Source organism: Drosophila erecta, unplaced genomic scaffold (assembly GCF_003286155.1).
Source record: "Drosophila erecta strain 14021-0224.00,06,07 unplaced genomic scaffold, DereRS2 tig00000000-arrow-pilon, whole genome shotgun sequence".
NCBI lineage: Eukaryota > Metazoa > Arthropoda > Insecta > Diptera > Drosophilidae > Drosophila > Drosophila erecta.
Genome location: NW_020825194.1, coordinates 20,881,606 through 20,898,145, shown reverse-complemented (window position 1 = coordinate 20,898,145; position 16,540 = coordinate 20,881,606). Strand labels below are relative to the sequence as shown.

Sequence of the window (16,540 nt, the reverse complement as noted above, 5' to 3'; positions counted from 1 at the left end):
CTTCTTATTTAAGATGCTTGGAATACTAATAATTAAAAATATTCACAATGGAAACAAAGCAGCGACTGTAAGCGATAGTTCTTTATATTCGATACATACACTGTTTACGTTTGGGTATTTCCGGCACGCGTTAGTACATTTCCAAATAGCTGCTGTTTCACCCAGAAAGTTCATAGCCCGTTGTTATTTTTAATTTTATGGACTCCGCACACCGTACTTAATGAACACCACACTCAATTCCGCGGGCAGCAAGCGGCAGCTGCGCTTTCGCGGCGACGTCACCGGCAGCCGAGTGGAGGAACTGCATCACCAGCAAGAGGAGCTCAAGCAAAAGGCGCCGCTCACCCAGGATGACGTTGCAGCGACGCCGACTGCTGCGCCGGCAGCGGGCTCAGCGCAGCAGCGACTGCAGAGCGGTAAACAGGGATTTCTGATTGGAAATCTATCCATCTATAATATATAGAAATTACCATTTATTTGGTATCTTCATTGCAACTTTAGTTGTATACAAATATACATTAGATTTAATGCAATCCACCAAGTCAACTATTTTAAATCACAGATATATCCCTTAATTACGAATAATATTGTAATTTGCGCTCTTTAAGGGCGTTTTATTATACATAATAGCACCAATGATAGCATAAGTGCTATGATGTATAATCAAAAGGTATCTATTTTACTAAAATCATTTATCTTTTGTCTGGGCATTTCAGGACCCGCAGAAACCTGCACAAACACATTCTACGACTTCTTCAAAGTGGAGATGACACGCGGCTACATGCTGGAGCACGACGAGGAGCGCTATTCGGCGCGAAGGCAGAAGATCTACAGTTTCATGCGCATACCGCGGGATCTGGAGCGGTTCATGGTGTACGGGATCATGCAGTGCGCCGACTCCTTCCTCTACATTCACACTTTTCTGCCCGTCCGATTTGTGATGGCCATTTGGGCCCTGGTTTCCAGGACGGTGGCACGGATCTTTCGACTTCGCAGCAGCGGACAAAGGCTGCTGTCGCCGGCGGAAATCTGTGATCTGCTGAAGGGCGTCATCTGGATGACGGTGACGCTGATAATGCTCCTAGTGGACACGAATCGGGTGTACCACATCATCAAGTCGCAGTCGATCATCAAGCTGTACATATTCTACAACATGCTGGAGGTGGGCGACCGGCTGCTGTCCGCCTTTGGCCAGGATACCATCGATGCTCTCTTCTGGACAGCGACAGAACCAAAGAATTCCAAGCGGGAGCACTTTGGAGTACTCACGCACGTTCTCTTTACGCTAATCTATGTTTTTTTGCACAGCGGTCTGATCATGTTTCAGGTGAGTGATGTTATATTTATATGTTTCAGTTGATAATCGTATGGCTAATGACTTAACTATTCTTTGAAGGCCACCTGTTTGAATGTAGCAGTGAACTCCAATAACAAGGGCCTGCTGACCATCATGATATCGAATAACTTCGTGGAGCTCAAGGGATCCGTGTTCAAGAAGTTCGACAAGAACAACCTGTTCCAGTTAACCTGTAGCGATGTGCGAGAGCGATTCCATCTTTCTGTGCTTTTGTTCATTGTGGTTATCCAGACCATGAAGGAGTTTGACTGGAGCATCACGCAGTTCTGTGTTATGCTGCCCGACTGCTTTGCCGTGCTGTTCACGGAAATCCTCATCGATTGGGTGAAGCATGCGTTTATCACGCGATTCAATGAGCTGCCGGAGAGCATCTATAGAGAGTACACAACCAGCTTGGCCTACGATATGACCCAGACCCGACAAAAGCATGCCTTTTCAGACCATTCGGATTTGGTGGCCAGACGCATGGGCTTCATTCCATTTCCGCTGGCTGTGGTCTTGATAAAGGCCATCTACACAGCGGTCTCTTTCGAGAACCTAGCCGCCTGGCTGCTCTTCCTGCTTGCCTATTTGTTTGCCATGGGCCTGCGAATTTGCCTGACCATCTGTGCGCTGGGCAAGGCCTGCAAGCTAATGAAGGAACATCAGACAGAGCGGAACAGTTCTACACCGAGCAGCATGACCAATGTGCCTGTTTTGGGCGCAGCTGCTCCTGTCTCAACGGCTTCGACGGGCGGACAGAACCACAATAATAATAATAATAATAACAACAATAGCATTGGCTCGAAGCCAGCACAAGTGACCACACTGTTGACCCCGCCCAGTGCTGGTCATCTCGATGTGAGCAAGAATTTCTCACGAACCTCAATCGCTTCCACATCCACGCCAAAGAAGGCGGTCAGTGAGCAGGAGCTGGATGTTACCAACTCCTTGGAACTGGGCGCCACAGCTCTCTTCTCCAACAGCGATGTGGATCTGGACGATGTTTGTCTCAACGAGCAGGTGACAAACACCAATGCCAGTGCAGCCGTCCAGGAGGTTTACCAAGAGCAGGATCTGGTGCGCAGTCAACCGGATCTGATGCTGCTCAACAATTCCGGCGACGGAGAGGCAAGTCCCAAGGCTAAACAGGCCACCCAGCGGCTGCCCAAGCGAACGCACAAGCGTTCCGAGTCGGAGCCGGGCATCCCCAGCATGGTGGAGAAGGGTGGGACTTCTGGACCTGCGGGCGGCAACCAATCGACACAGCTGTAGCCATAAATCGATGCTAATTTATTATTATATTTGATTTTATCTTATACGTAGTTGCGTTTTTTTGATCTTTTAAGTAACGCTTAGTTGCTCCTTTGTAGGTGTAAGTGAGAATGGATTTAAAAAGTACTTTAGGCCGTAGCTAAAATTACGTTCTCCCTGGAATATCGAATTGTGCCTCAATACCCTTAAGTTGGTGTGCCCTAAGGTATTTCTATAAACTTTGTAAGTCCGTTTTTTGCGATGTCACATTTTGGCTGTTACTGAGCCCTTAAAAAATAAAAACACCTAATAGCTTTCGCCAAACTATTTATTACAATTAGGAGGGTCGATAATTTAGTCCATTACGGAATAATAGTAGAATAGTAGGTCACTTTTTCCTTGTACATAATTTATTTACCACAACAGTCCAATATTAAACATGACAACAGATATCAACTGAATTCAGACTTTGGCTTGGAAAAAGGGCGTTTAGGTGGCGTTATTGAAGGCAAAGGATTGGTGAAAATATTGCTCATACGACAAGTAGCCATCAGATTTCCAATTAACTTAGAGGCAATTCGAAATATTAAATCTCGGTGACGTTCATAACAATTTCATTTATTTTCAGATATTTGTGCGGTGAGCTCACGCATCATTTATCCAATAACCTTTACCATTTTCAAGTTAGCAAGATGACAGTCATCCCCATTCGACTCCCGGCTGAATGAAAAGCAAGTGACTAAGTTTACCACAAATTCCTGGGGGCAAAATTGCTTTCAGCTTATCGCGAAATTGTTTTCTGGACCAGTTCCAAAAATCTTTGGCTGGGCCCGCAGCTTTTCGCTGGGGGTGCGGGCTTAGAAGGCCAGAAGTTTGGAGCCCCCCTGCGCTGGTTTCATGAATGAAATGGTTGCCCGCTTTGTTTGTGTTTGCACGCGTAGAAAAATCAACAAGCTGCAAATGGAGTGCTCGCTTAGCCCCATATCCGCGCCCGATTCCAAGTCTCCGACTCCAAGTGCCCCATCCATGGCCACCTCCTGGGAACTCACACGCGCCACGGCTCTATATGTACGCCCGTTTGTATGTGGACATATCTACGCCGCGGGGCGTATCAGTTTTATGAATGAAATTTTACGCTGACCTTGGAGCAGCGCATTGTGGTTGCGTCAGTGCCCTGAAGTGGGGAAGTTTTCGAAATGGCAGCCAGTTGGAATCCCCTGGAAAATTCGCGTTTACGCTGCGCAAACTCACCAAATTGCCGACTCCTCGCCGGCCACTTTCATTCATGAAAAGTTCGGCCAACTTCATGAATGGTCCTTCCCTTTTCGATTTCAAGGACACAGCGCTCCTGCGGAATGGCGTCCTTATCGATTTTCCCTCTCGCATTTATGTATTTTTCACGCTCGCTCCTTGCGTGGGCGGAAAATGCGTTTTCCTCCTTGTTAAATTTGTGATTTTGGCTAAGATTTATTAATGTTTGCTCTGATTTCTGTTTAAAGTCTCTGCATTGGTTATTCAGTCTAAATGGCAGCCTTTGCAATCGAATCGGGTATCCGTATGGAATATATGCTAGAAAAGAGAGGAGGTACTTAAAAATAATGCTTAAAATGATTGCGAAATGAACATAGTTTTATGAGTAATGTTTAAAGTAAACCTTTACCTCACCTTTATTCAAAATCATTATCATGTTGCACATCCACAGCAATGATCATGAACATATATTATAATTTATTTAAAAACCCCGAAAAGTAGGCCATATAATTATCATCACCTGGGCATTTGTTAACTTTTGATATGTACATAAGTTTAGGTACGCATTGCATTGTTCGAAAGTCCATGCTACAGTTTTTGAGATGCAAAAGAACATCCTTGGTCTGGGCTAGAAGTAGCCAGGGGGCTGTGACCATGCAATATAGACCAATTTCTTATGAATGAAAGCACCGCACCCAGCAGTACCAGGGCAATGCTTCACCTTGCTCTTGACTGCCGCTGTGCCCCATCATGTATCGATTCTTCCCCAACTTTGGACCTGCGCACTGGCCGCGGAAAGATACAGATACAGATACAGATACGTGTACTTATGTAGTTGTTTGGTCCCAGCTGCTTATCGCTGACACATTGACGACAATGAGCTTTATATGATGCAGCCCGAACTGTTGCTTCCGACTGACGTCATGGGATTGGCGATGGTGGGGGTTCCTTGCACTGGATGTACCAAAAAGCAAAGGCTGCATTATCAAGTAGTTCGAAGTAGTTGTGCAAAAGGAGATAATGAAGATAAAAGACACAAATGCGTTGCACATGTACAGGCCAAAGAACCTAGCCATTTAATACGTTGGGATCAGATATCTGTGACTCCCCTTTGGGTGAAGTCCTGGAACCAGTCGAACTGCTCGAGCCAGCGTTGCACAACGCCGCCAAAGACGTAGAGACGCACCGGGACGTAGTCGACCTCGTCGACCACGTCGTCGGAGGAGTCGGATGCCTTACGCTCGTCTTCCGAGTCGTCATTCGACAGCAGGACATCCAGGGCAATGAGGCAGTGCAGCAGGAAGACTACGCTGGCCACCAAACTGGCCGTCGCCTGGTCCCGCAGACTACCGAAGAACGGATGGAGCGGCTTCTCGGGGTACAATATACCGCCCTTCTGCTTCTCGTCATACCATACATAGAAATCCGTCTCGGCATCGTGCAGTGCCATCAGGGAGACAATCGTATACATAACAAATCCGACCAGAGGACGCACCACTTCCTCGACGATCGAAGTGCGATGGCCGGTGCACAGGTTTAAGCTGGCGAAGAGCGTTACCATCGTGTATACGTAGATGTAGGCCATGTAAAAGTAATGGATCATAGCATCGGCCCAATGCATCGTGGTCAAGTTGACGAACACAAATGCCTTCAGTTGGAAGTACATCACGAACATGTTGGCCGTGGTCTCCACCACGTAGAACAGAAAGAGCACCGGGCGCATCTGGTATAAATAGACCCTCATTTTTACACTCACTTCGAACGCCTGACAGGTGTATGTTTGAAGTACTCCGCTTGTGCTTTGAATACGGTTCAAAATTACAAAAATAGAACATTAAGAAGCGAACACAGAACCCAAATCAAAGTGGCCTAAGCCACAGATTTGACCAAAAGGGATGACCAAAACTAAATGATTAAAACAAATGGTGAAAGCGAAATTACCGAAAGAGAGACCAAAACGAAGTCGGAACAAATAAATGGACAAAACGAAATCAGAAAAACTAAATGGCCAAAACGAAATGATCAATACGAAAATGGACAAAATGAAATGAAAAAATGGCCAAATCAAAATGGCCGAAATAAATTGATAAAACGGAAAAAGCAATGCGAGGGAAGACCAAAGCGATGTGATAAAAGGAATGAACAAACCGATGAAAGGGTCAAAAAAATAATAAAATAATAATAATAACACGAAATGATATTTTTCAAATGTGTGGGCATGATAGTTTCGAGCGGCTTGTGGGCGTGGTCACTTTCTTAAAGAAACTTGCGCTGCGTCTACGCTTCTACAATCTGCAAGCTTAGTCTCAACTTTGCATCTTTTGTGGTACCCGAGATTACAGCGTTCAAACGGATGGACATACGGACAGATGGACGGACGGACAGGTCCGATCGACTTGTTTTGTTATACTGATCGAGATTAAATACACTTTATGGTGCCTTCTACGAATTCCACTGATCTAGTGTATTATTCAGATTCTTCGAAAACGTAAAATGAGATAGCGAAAACATATTCATTTGTAAGAGCAAAACCTAATTTAAAGTGTTGCATACAAGCAAGGTAATAAATGTGGAAGTCCTAGGTCTGCTAGAATTTGTTTATGGGTTACATTCTGCCCAAATGGCTCCATCAAGTGCACTTTGTACCCGGAATGTACATAGATACATACATATGTGTGTAGATGGTTCCCATTAGCGAACTCGACAGACACGCTTTTGTTGGAGCCTCGGTTTCTTTCGCGGATGGAAAGTGCTGCTTTGGGCTCGGCTCATCTCATCTGATCATAAAAAACCACTTCACCGCGGCGGTTGGTGCTTCTGTTGACCGGACGGACTGCGTCTGGAAACAGTAGCAACGTTTGCCTGCCAGTTTGATGCTGTTGACTGCTGTTGACGGCGATTACGTTGATGACGCGCAGACCGCAACGAATTTACGCGCAATTCTCCACCGTGCTCCAAGCTCCGATTCGGCTCCATCTCCAGCTCCAGCTTCATCTGAAGTGCCGAGAAGTGGGGTGAGCATTTAAATAAATGTTTGTACACACGAGCCGCTGATGCAACGCCAAAAAGTTAGCACACTTCATTTCATATGTAGTATTCATTTGTTTTTCAAAAAATCCGTATAGCGCATCGATCGATTATGTATGTATATTTATATAAAATGTATTTAAATACTTTTAAGGTATTGCGAACCTTTTGTAAAGCATATCCTTGTAAAATAAATAAATAAATTGTGCTACTTTAATGTTATGTTCAATGCAATCAGTCGCAATAAAATAAAGTGTAATATATACTAAACTATATATGTATGTATATACTAAACTATACTACCAATCATTCCTCAAGTTACAAAAAATGTTGACGGTTTTTGTTAAAGTCTTAAATTACGTTGAATACTTGTATATTTACCCATTTTAACGAGGCGTCCGTAATGAATATTACAAAAAAAGAGTTAAATATAGACTTTTTAAAATTTGAGACAAGTTGGCAATACCCTGCGATACCTTCGAAGAAGCTAATCGATAAAAAGTGATCGATTGTAATCGGTAACCTTAGTCCCTTTTCCATCAAAGTTTCCGCGTGGTTGTGTTTTTTTTTTAAAGGTTAAATCGCGTGCTTTTGTGTAAAATATTTTTCCGGTGGTGTACCCTAATCCGTGTGTTGTACCAAAACTACAAGAACGGCCAGAAAAATCACAAAACATTGTCTGCTATTGTTGTTGTAGCCACTGTATTGCCTGTTGCATGCACATGCCGGTATATATATATATATATATATGTGTGTGTGTGTGCTTGTGCAAAGTAAAAGGGTTAATTCATTTAACCATTTCGACTGCGTCATCTCTTTGTGGCTTCTTAACATAAAAAAGCCTGAATGCTGCTGCAATTTTGACAAGCGAACGCACCGCATTTTAGCGACTTTAAGTGCAACAACAAAAGAGGGCAGCTGCTCCTTACTTACATATGTACATATGTATGAATGTGTGTATGTGCATACTTACGTGCATTCATATATTATCTTTATTTTTTCCGCTTGAGATTCCTGGGATCGCACAGTAGTCACTTGGGACTTTTTCAAGTTGAACTTAAGCACGCGAGCCCTGCCCAAAAAAGAAAACTAGGAAATTTACTTATTTATCAGATTTTGTACTTTTTCTGGCCTTCTGTCTCGTTTTCGTCGCGGCCGCCATATTGAAACTTACGCGTGTGCGTGTATTCGTTTGCTTCTTATTGGACTGCAAAGTAACGGGATCCAGCAGCCAAATAAGAATAAATGATTGGCAATATTTAGATATGCCATTAATTTTTTGGATTGGCATGAAGGTGATAATAAATGGTATGTAATCTTTATTAACTAATTTTTTTATATACTCATACATATATATTCATATTATTCACACAACTATATCGCTTACTTGCTTACACAAGTTTAAAATGCAAATATTTGTTTATAAAAACTATGTACATACTTAGTTGGGCTTTTTAGTTGTATTTTAAAATGTTTATTTGTTTTAAATGAAATTATTCGTCTCTAACAAATTGGCACTCAAAGTTTTTCTCTAAAGTGCCTTGTGATTTTGTATTAAATTTAATATTAGTACATAGATCGGCGTTCCTTTAACTCCTTTTTCTTTTCGTTGATACATTTAATACAAGTACAATTTAATTTTGAGCATCATTGCGGCTCGCTTATCGCCCCACAATTAAGCGTTCCCAACTGTTACGTAATCGGTTGCACAGCGCTGTAAATTGCTGGCGTTACGCCCATCCCAGGGGGCATGGCCGCCATGCGCTCCACATGCCATTACAGGCGGCTAAATGCAAGTGCATAAATAACAATTACAGCTGCAACTGCAACTGCAGCGGCCGCGGCAGCGGCACCAACAAAAATAGCAATAATAGGCAGCTCGGCCGCTCAGGTGTCAATTGGGGGCCGCGCTGACCGCCGGCCATTTTGCAAAAGCGCATTCTGCTGATCGCCACATACATATACTCGTATGTATATACATAGGTATATGTAGGCATATAATGCCCGTTGATTATTATGTTTACACTATATGCGAGATCGGTCTGCTCCGCAAGATTGCCGGCCGCGGTAATGATCCCGGACCGTTCAGATCTCAATGCAAATCAACGGCAATTAATAATTCATCGCCCGCTGGGCCTCCTCCATCCACCACGAATCGCGTCCGAATCCGATGGCAATTATGCGCCACCCCGCCGGCGGGGGGCGGTGGGCAGGGGGCAGGGGCGTGGGGCTGCATAGCTCCCCGGTGGAAAGACCATCACAATGAGCTGGAAAAGTGCACATGCAGGCCAGCCAGAGGGCGGTTCGCAAAACTCTCGCATCACTGGCGGTAATTGCAGGCGAAGTCCCTTGGGTTTCCAGGGGGTCGATTACGGACCACCTTTTTTAGAGCACTTTTTCATTGCACTACTGATAGGCTTTGCTTCGGAAATCACCTGCTAGAAAGAGCTTTATTAGCAAGTTGTTGGGTGTCGGTTTCGCTCCCGCAAAATCTAGACTTTAACAGCAGAACTTGCAATAACTATAATTACTTTTACAGCGATAAACAATTTATACAAGTTAACTTTAGATTGAATATAATAGCATTAGTTGCGGTTGGAAAACAAATATTTTAGCGCACACATTGTGAAAGTGTACAATCCACCCTCGCATATCTAACTAAATCTGCGGCTATATTCAATAAAATAAATTTAATATGCAAAACAGCCGGACAAGAGCGTAGCAGCAGCACTACAAACTGCTCCAGTGGCCGGCCGCCTGTCGTCCAATATCAGCAAATTTGCAATAAAATATTTGTCTGGCCGTCGCTCTCAGTGTTGTTGGCCAAGTTGGCTGAGTTGGCCGAGTTGGTCGAGTTGGTCGGTAGGCCAACAGTGGGTCGTCGAGTGGTCGCCGCCCGGCTACTGCAAATTATTTATTTGCACCTTTCGCCGCCATCGTCTGACTGGCCTCCTCCGCCATTCGCTTGTTCTCTTTCTCCAGCGAACTGCATTTCCATTTGCTTATCAAATCGCTGGCCATCGGCGGAGTGAGAAATGCAGGGCAAATATAAATATTAGTCGGCTGCAGACGGGTGTTATGTGCACTGGAAGAAAATCCCGCAGATATCCTTAAGACATGCTTTAAACTCGGGAAAACTACTCAAAAGCTGTCTAAAAGTATGCAGCAATAAGCTTCAAACGTACCTTCTTTTGGCCACTTTTACAGAGAAGTTTAGAGCCGCTCCCATCAATTTGTGTCAACTTCCGCGCCTGAGGAGCAGCAACAGCATAGTAGCAGATCAACAAACACTATTTTACTATCTTCATATGAGTTATGCGTTTCCAAACATTTTCCCTTTGTGTGGCAGCTAGGGAAACTAGAACTAGGACTGGGGTATGAAATTAGGAGCTGCCAATGCGCCGCCAGCCATTTCGACCTGTCCGATGCATGAAAAGTGTGAAAACGAATTAGTGGCCTAGCGCAGGGATCTGGAAACTGGCTCAGCTCCTCGCCGACTGAGGATTTGGGGGAATGAGGACCGGGGGCAGACAGAGGTCGCACAAGTTATTAGGGCCTTTGCATTCCTGATTTCCGAGCGAGTCGTAGAGGTGAAATCGAATATGTGGCAACAGCTAAACTGCTAAACAATCAGTGATATACAGCCTGATCTACAGAATTTACATCATATATATCTTATTACTGGAACCTTTCCCTCGTTGCTGAAGTACATCAGCTTCCGCTCCTTCAATAGTTAACTTGGTGTAAATTCCTATTCCAAACGGCTCCATTTAGCTATGTAACAACTGCTGGTGTCCATAAATGAGTCAATTCCACTGCGAAAATGTCCCAAGCCGCTTTTCCAGAACTAATGGCTGCTCTTCGCTCACAACTCCTGGAAAAGTATGGCCAAAAAGCAGCTGTCTTCGGAGGACTTTCAACACATGTCGCTGGTTTACTGTTTTACTGGCTTACTCCCCAAATGGCTAACCAGAAAGCCAGGCCAAATTGTCACTGGCACCCGGGCGCCCAATAATTATAACAATGGGTGGCCCCAGCGACAGTCGCCCAGTTGTGGAGCTGGAGGTGGAGCTGGATGTGGGGCTGGAGCTGTGTAAGCCGCGTCATGTTCACAAATTTGTTTGCATTCCGCAACGGTGGTCGCCACCACTGACAAAATGCTCAAAGCTCAAAGCCCAAAGCACCGAAACGCACAAATTGCGGAAAAAATCGAGAAGCAAATAAACCAAGCCATCGTCACATATGACAAATTTTGTTGTTGAAAATCGTGTAGCTGTTGCGTGTGGCTTTTTCGCCCCACTGCTCAGGCGGAGGGGGGCGTGGCGGGCGTAAGGAGGCGTCGGGTGCCACATGCGTGGCGCATGCGTGGTGGAGTCGGTGACTATGACAAATCGCCACATGGCAGGCGGCCAATTAGCAGGAGGAGAAGTCCAAACAGACTGGTTTGATGCCACCTGATAGACTTAAGATTAATTACAGCTAATGGCTAGACTAGCCTTCCATATGTGCAGACTATATCGATCCTATCCTTCTGATCCTATATATCACTACCAAGTAGAGGGGTTTGGCTGCCGCAGTAGAATTGTTTATTAGACTTGTAAAAGAGCTCTTAAAAACCATACATTTATGTAGTACGTTATTAATTTTCAGGAATATCCTTAGATATTTCGAAGTGCATCACAATATCATCCAAGTCATGGCTTTCCACGTTTTCCATTTTGAGAATAGATTCCTTTCGTGCCCAATAAGTCAACTAAAAAGTATAAACTTCAGAAACTACTTCAACTTAAATCAATAGATACTTACGTTCTGTTGATATAAATCCCAAAGATTAGGACTTTTCCCGATTCTGAGTAACAAGCGCACCTGTTTATTGCCACTGCTGCGAACTTTAAGAACACCATGGAGTAGATTTTCCGTCAGTTCTGGGCACTGATCCACGATAAGCTCTTCCAGTTTGGTATTAGCCTTGATAAAGTCCAAGAGCTGTTCGTCAGTGAGATCTGGGCAGTTGGAGAACTGAGCACAGGTTATGGAAACGGGCAGGCACAACTGTGCCATGTCCTGATACTCGAATACGCAATTGGACAGCTTCAGTTGAGTCAGATTCATACAGCGATTTAGCGCCAACTCACTTAGGCAATTCGCATGATCTGCAAAGCTGCAATCAATTTGAATGTCCACGAGTTCATTGCCTTTTTCTTGCACCACATAGGATAGAGCTTTTGCTGTGTCCTTGCTTTCCCGGATCTGGGTGATTCTCAGCTCCGCAAGTTGTGGCAGTTGAATAATCTCATTGTGACCGGTTAAAAAAGTGTTAAGGTGTACCAATAGATTGTTCAGATGTTTGCAGTGTGAGATGCCCCGTATGGGATATGTATGAGCGCCCGGAAGATCCAAGCACTTCAATGGTGCGCCACTCAAGTAAATGGCCTCCATAGCCGGTGCAGAAATCTCTTCTACGATCTTCAGGGCTTCCAATTTGCCAAACTGGTCAATAAAGCAGTCCTGGACCGGGCAGTATATATCAAGCTCAGTCAGGTGGCTCATCAGTCGTGGTAGCGCGAGGAATGGCCAATGAGGGAATTTGGTATTCCTGTTGCTCGGCGAACTATCCCAGGTAATAGCACAACACTTCACGTGGAGCAGACGTCCAATATTAGCCCTTTCCAGGATGTTCAGTTCTTCCTGCAAGTGCTCACTGCGGAATCTAATGCTGGGCATATCCTTGATCATTTCCTGTAGAAACAACTCCAGATCGGATCTACGCAGCTTCCGTTGCATAAACTCGAAGTTCAGTCGTGGATGTTGCAGCTTCCACAGCATATGAAGGGCATCCGGAATTTGGCCAACATGGCGATGGAGCAGCGTCTGATCATTGACATTCAGCTTCCTGAGAACCAGTTTCAGCAGGGCCAGGTCCTCATTTTCCCGCTCGGAATCAATGCTTCCCACCACGCTGTTGTCTTTATTATCTTTCGTTTTTGGCGAAGGCATTTTCTTTTGTCAGTGTGTTTGTTTCGAATTAAGCAGTGTCTGTGTCAAAATTGCTGAAGTAGAGCGCAGGGCTACGTCGTTTTTAGATATCCACATCATTGCTAAAATGATCTGATCAAAGGTTTAAACAAAACATGACTTGCCAAAGGTCGCAGAGCTAGCTACAACGAGAAATTCAAATGAAAATGTCCCCCACTTTCCAGCCAACACTGGTGTCACTGCAACCACCCTGCTGAGATCGGATGCTAACGAGGCACGGATATGTTTTCATTTCGGACTGATTTTGTTTTATGGACCCAGGCATGGGGCCCGACCTGATCGACGGGGACACTTGGGGCTATCCAGTTGGACTCCACTTTTCCACTTTTCCACTTTACCGCTTTTCCTAATGCCAACTCATCTCGGGCGGCACTTCTTGATGCCTCTCCGGTCCAATCCGTGTTCCAAGCTCTTCGCTAATGAGGCGACTAGTTGTTTGGGAACTTATTTATGACACTTGACTGCTCATATCTCGGCTTTTGTTTCCAAAACATTTTGCTGTGGCATCAATTAGGCGATCGGCTGGATTAATACTTGGCATTACAACGAAACTAGTTTCAACGAAATGAACGAGAAAAATCACGAAAACCAGGCACCAACACCAACTCGTTGAAAGTGTGTGCGGCATGCGTCTGGCCGCTGGAAAATATGAAAATTGAAATGTTTTATTAATACACTTCAACAACTCTCGATGCAAGTTAATTAAATAAATGTTTCTGTGTTTCCTCCGCGCTTTATTGCCGTTGTCGACAACCGTTGCAATTCTCGCTACTTCTGACAGTTTGGACACATTCGAGGAGGCGAATAAGAAATGGCTTGCCTTTGGGGGGCTATGCGAACCAAATCCCACCCCAGATGCTGATTTGATTGGATTTGCGAAAGGTGGAACCGTCCAGGCAACCAATTTGTCCGTGGCGGTGTGAAGCACATTTTTCCAAAGTATTCTGAACTCTTACCAGCATTCATTCGAAATTCATCTATTCAACTGAGAACAGTCATAGTAAAACTATATGTACAATCCATTAAGTACATAAAGTTGCATCTTACTTTTTCCATAAAAGATGGAAAACATTTTAATAAACTGCAAAATCAATGTTATATCAATTTGCTGCTAACAAATTTCTGGGATCTATAAAGTTTACACATAACAGCTAATTGGTTTTGGCATACGAGTATTTGATTCAAAAATTGTTTAATTCCTTCATTAGGGGCATTTTTCAAATAAATAAGTGGATCATTTGGATAAGTAAACGTGTTCATATTCCACATTTTTTCCATCAGTTAACGTTACCAACCGAATCTGCCTAACCCAATCAACGAGTGCTTAACATTTTATTTCTTCGTTCGTTTACTGGCCTTTGGCTAGTGGTCTAGTGTGGCTGGAAAGAAATAGCGTTTATGGCCTTGTCGGGTGGGCCTAAAAGCCAGATACAACTGCAGATACAACTTGAGATACACAGATACAAATGGTGCCTGCCCGCATTTGGGGCGTTTACATTTGGCTTTAACCGCAACCCGTTTAAATGTCTTGAAATTCGGTTAGTTTGGGTTAGGCACAAAGCCTTTGCATCTGGCACTTTTGGGTAAATATTTTAATTATTTTTTAGTCCCAGCAACGCCCATTCGCAGTAGACTTTCGTCATATTCTCGATGAGAATGTATCAGGTGTATCCCCATTTGATTTGGATCTGTCGGGATCTGCAACGATGCTTTTTCATTAGCGGCTCATTAGGCTGGCCAATCAACGCCCTTAACGCCCCACAACCAAATCGCTCAACACGGGAAGCTCGTTATTATGGCCTGGCCAACTGATTACAATACGCTACAATATGCGCAGCCAATCCAAGCCCCAATGTGGCCAAGTGGGCTGCAATTATTTGCACGCGAATAAACAATTGAAAACATCTCTGGGCGTTTATCACTGCCTCTCGTCTTGGCCAAGAAGTCGCCGCCACTTGCCACTTGCCACTTTCTGCGCCTGTTGGCGTTTATTTTACGGCTTTATTAGCAGGGCCATCGCTGGTAGATCGGCCAGTCAACGATGGTAATTTGACGGCCCCCAGGGCTACCACCTGCATTCAGCTCCCACTTCTGCTCTCCGATATGGCCAATATGGGAAGTCGGCAGTCGGCAGACACCTCTGGGAGGTCTTTGATGTTCGGGGACTTTAATTTGTTGCCTGTACGCCGTTAAATGGCACTTATCGTTCAGCTGGATATGTGAGCAAAAAGCTGCTTTATTGTTACCCAGACCAGGGTAATTCTAAGTGTGATTCAGGCTCCTATGGTTCCTACCTGCATATCAGCTCGGTTATCAACTATCATAGTCTTTAGCATATGCAGCTAAAGCAACTTTTAAGAATGTCTTATTTATATTTTAGTTACGTTTTTCAGGGCTGTGCGGACTTTGAACCCAAATGCTTCCTTTCTGGCCAGCCAACCTGCCACTTTCTTGACTGTTTAAATGTACCACTAAACCAAATCATCGGCATCCAACTGCTTTGCAGCAAACAGTTTATCAATCACGTTGAATCTCCACCGCCATTTGGCTCGGAACCTTGTGGGTTCGGAAACTTCCCCTGGAACTCCTCGTAAATGTCTTTATACTCCCGCCACTTGTTGGTTTTGATTTATGCACGCAATTTGCGTTATATAAAACACGTATTTATGCGGTTGGATCTTAAGAGTGGCTTACGGAATGTTATCCCCGATTATGAGCGGGAATTCAATTGGAAAACGCGACCGGACAAACATTTTGTTTGCAGCTTAATGATCAGTCGTTGCCTTGGTTACTTTATGCCATGCGCCAGCACCGAACAGCATTCAATAATGGTAATAATAATAATAACGATAGCAACTGTAAGCGCGTCTTTCAGTGATTTTATGCCTGCAAGTACGGCAGGGGACGGAGGATGGCTTGGACCGGAGTAGAAGGCCTAAACCGGACTTGTTATTACCCACAGCTGGCAATTGGGATTGGCTGGGCGAATGCGTGTGGCATTCGTGTTGAACTGTCAGGCCCAGAAGACGGGACTAAAGTCTAGTGACAATGTTGCCCTAGACGACAGCAACTCTTTCCCAATCTTCCGTGTTCATCCCACTAATTGTCATTTATACCTAAAACGGCCATCAAAGTGACGTTAACTTCTAAACTAATTTGAAAGAGAAATGCGGGAGGAATGGAATTTGCTGCTACCCTAAAATGTTGTAACAATGTTGGCTATATTTAGTTTAATATCCCATATACTCGTCTGGTACCTCAACTTTTACTAATAGACTTAAAATAAAGACATCGCCAAGATGCCTTTCCAAAACTTCATGGTGTAGCATTTACCATTTTGATGGCTCCAACCTTTTATGGATCGTGTTCAAAGGTTTTCAAGAGGCATAGATCGTTAATTTTTCTGGGTATCTCCGCTGGTGAACAAAATAGCAGAAAAACGTTTTCGTATAACTTTCGTACAACCATATGTAGATCCATAAAAATTCCGATTTTTTATATGCAAATAAAGAAATAAAGGTAATTCGCATAGTCGTAAAAAAGGGCAGAAGACAATGGAAAAGACAGGGAAATTCGCCTCAATTAATAACTATTTGGCGATAATATCGATACTAAACTTTATCGCCGGATTGTAAA

General features: G+C 44.2%; 3 protein-coding genes across 3 annotated transcripts; 1 reads left to right on the top strand and 2 right to left on the bottom strand.

Moving 5' to 3' along the window:
• Positions 1 to 99: 99 nt before the first annotated feature.
• On the top strand, positions 100 to 3,032 carry LOC26526744 (protein TAPT1 homolog). The gene is made up of 3 exons (XM_015155034.2): positions 100 to 416; positions 717 to 1,327; positions 1,397 to 3,032. The coding sequence occupies exons 1-3, from the start codon at positions 221 to 223 to the stop codon at positions 2,609 to 2,611; spliced, it is 2,022 nt and encodes a 673-aa protein (XP_015010520.1). The 5' UTR covers positions 100 to 220; the 3' UTR covers positions 2,612 to 3,032.
• Positions 3,033 to 4,892: 1,860 nt separating this feature from the next.
• Positions 4,893 to 5,639, bottom strand: LOC6551745. The gene has a single exon (XM_001979659.3). It carries the CDS (start codon positions 5,583 to 5,585, stop codon positions 4,932 to 4,934), a length of 654 nt encoding a protein of 217 aa, XP_001979695.1. The 5' UTR covers positions 5,586 to 5,639; the 3' UTR covers positions 4,893 to 4,931.
• Positions 5,640 to 11,443: 5,804 nt separating this feature from the next.
• LOC6551746 lies at positions 11,444 to 12,903 on the bottom strand. Its single transcript, XM_001979660.3, has 2 exons — positions 11,675 to 12,903; positions 11,444 to 11,621 (listed from the first exon to the last, which is right to left on the bottom strand). Exons 1-2 carry the CDS (start codon positions 12,863 to 12,865, stop codon positions 11,508 to 11,510), a joined length of 1,305 nt encoding a protein of 434 aa, XP_001979696.1. The 5' UTR covers positions 12,866 to 12,903; the 3' UTR covers positions 11,444 to 11,507.
• Positions 12,904 to 16,540: the final 3,637 nt, after the last annotated feature.

Coding starts and splice junctions, on each gene's coding strand:
- LOC26526744 (XM_015155034.2), top strand. CDS start 221: ATGAACACCACACTCAATTCCGCGGGCAGCAAGCGGCAGCTGCGCTTT. Junction 417..716: donor GCAGCAGCGACTGCAGAGCG/GTAAACAGGGAT, acceptor TGGGCATTTCAG/GACCCGCAGAAACCTGCACA. Junction 1,328..1,396: donor GCGGTCTGATCATGTTTCAG/GTGAGTGATGTT, acceptor TATTCTTTGAAG/GCCACCTGTTTGAATGTAGC.
- LOC6551745 (XM_001979659.3), bottom strand. CDS start 5,585: ATGAGGGTCTATTTATACCAGATGCGCCCGGTGCTCTTTCTGTTCTAC.
- LOC6551746 (XM_001979660.3), bottom strand. CDS start 12,865: ATGCCTTCGCCAAAAACGAAAGATAATAAAGACAACAGCGTGGTGGGA. Junction 11,622..11,674: donor GGGATTTATATCAACAGAAC/GTAAGTATCTAT, acceptor TATACTTTTTAG/TTGACTTATTGGGCACGAAA.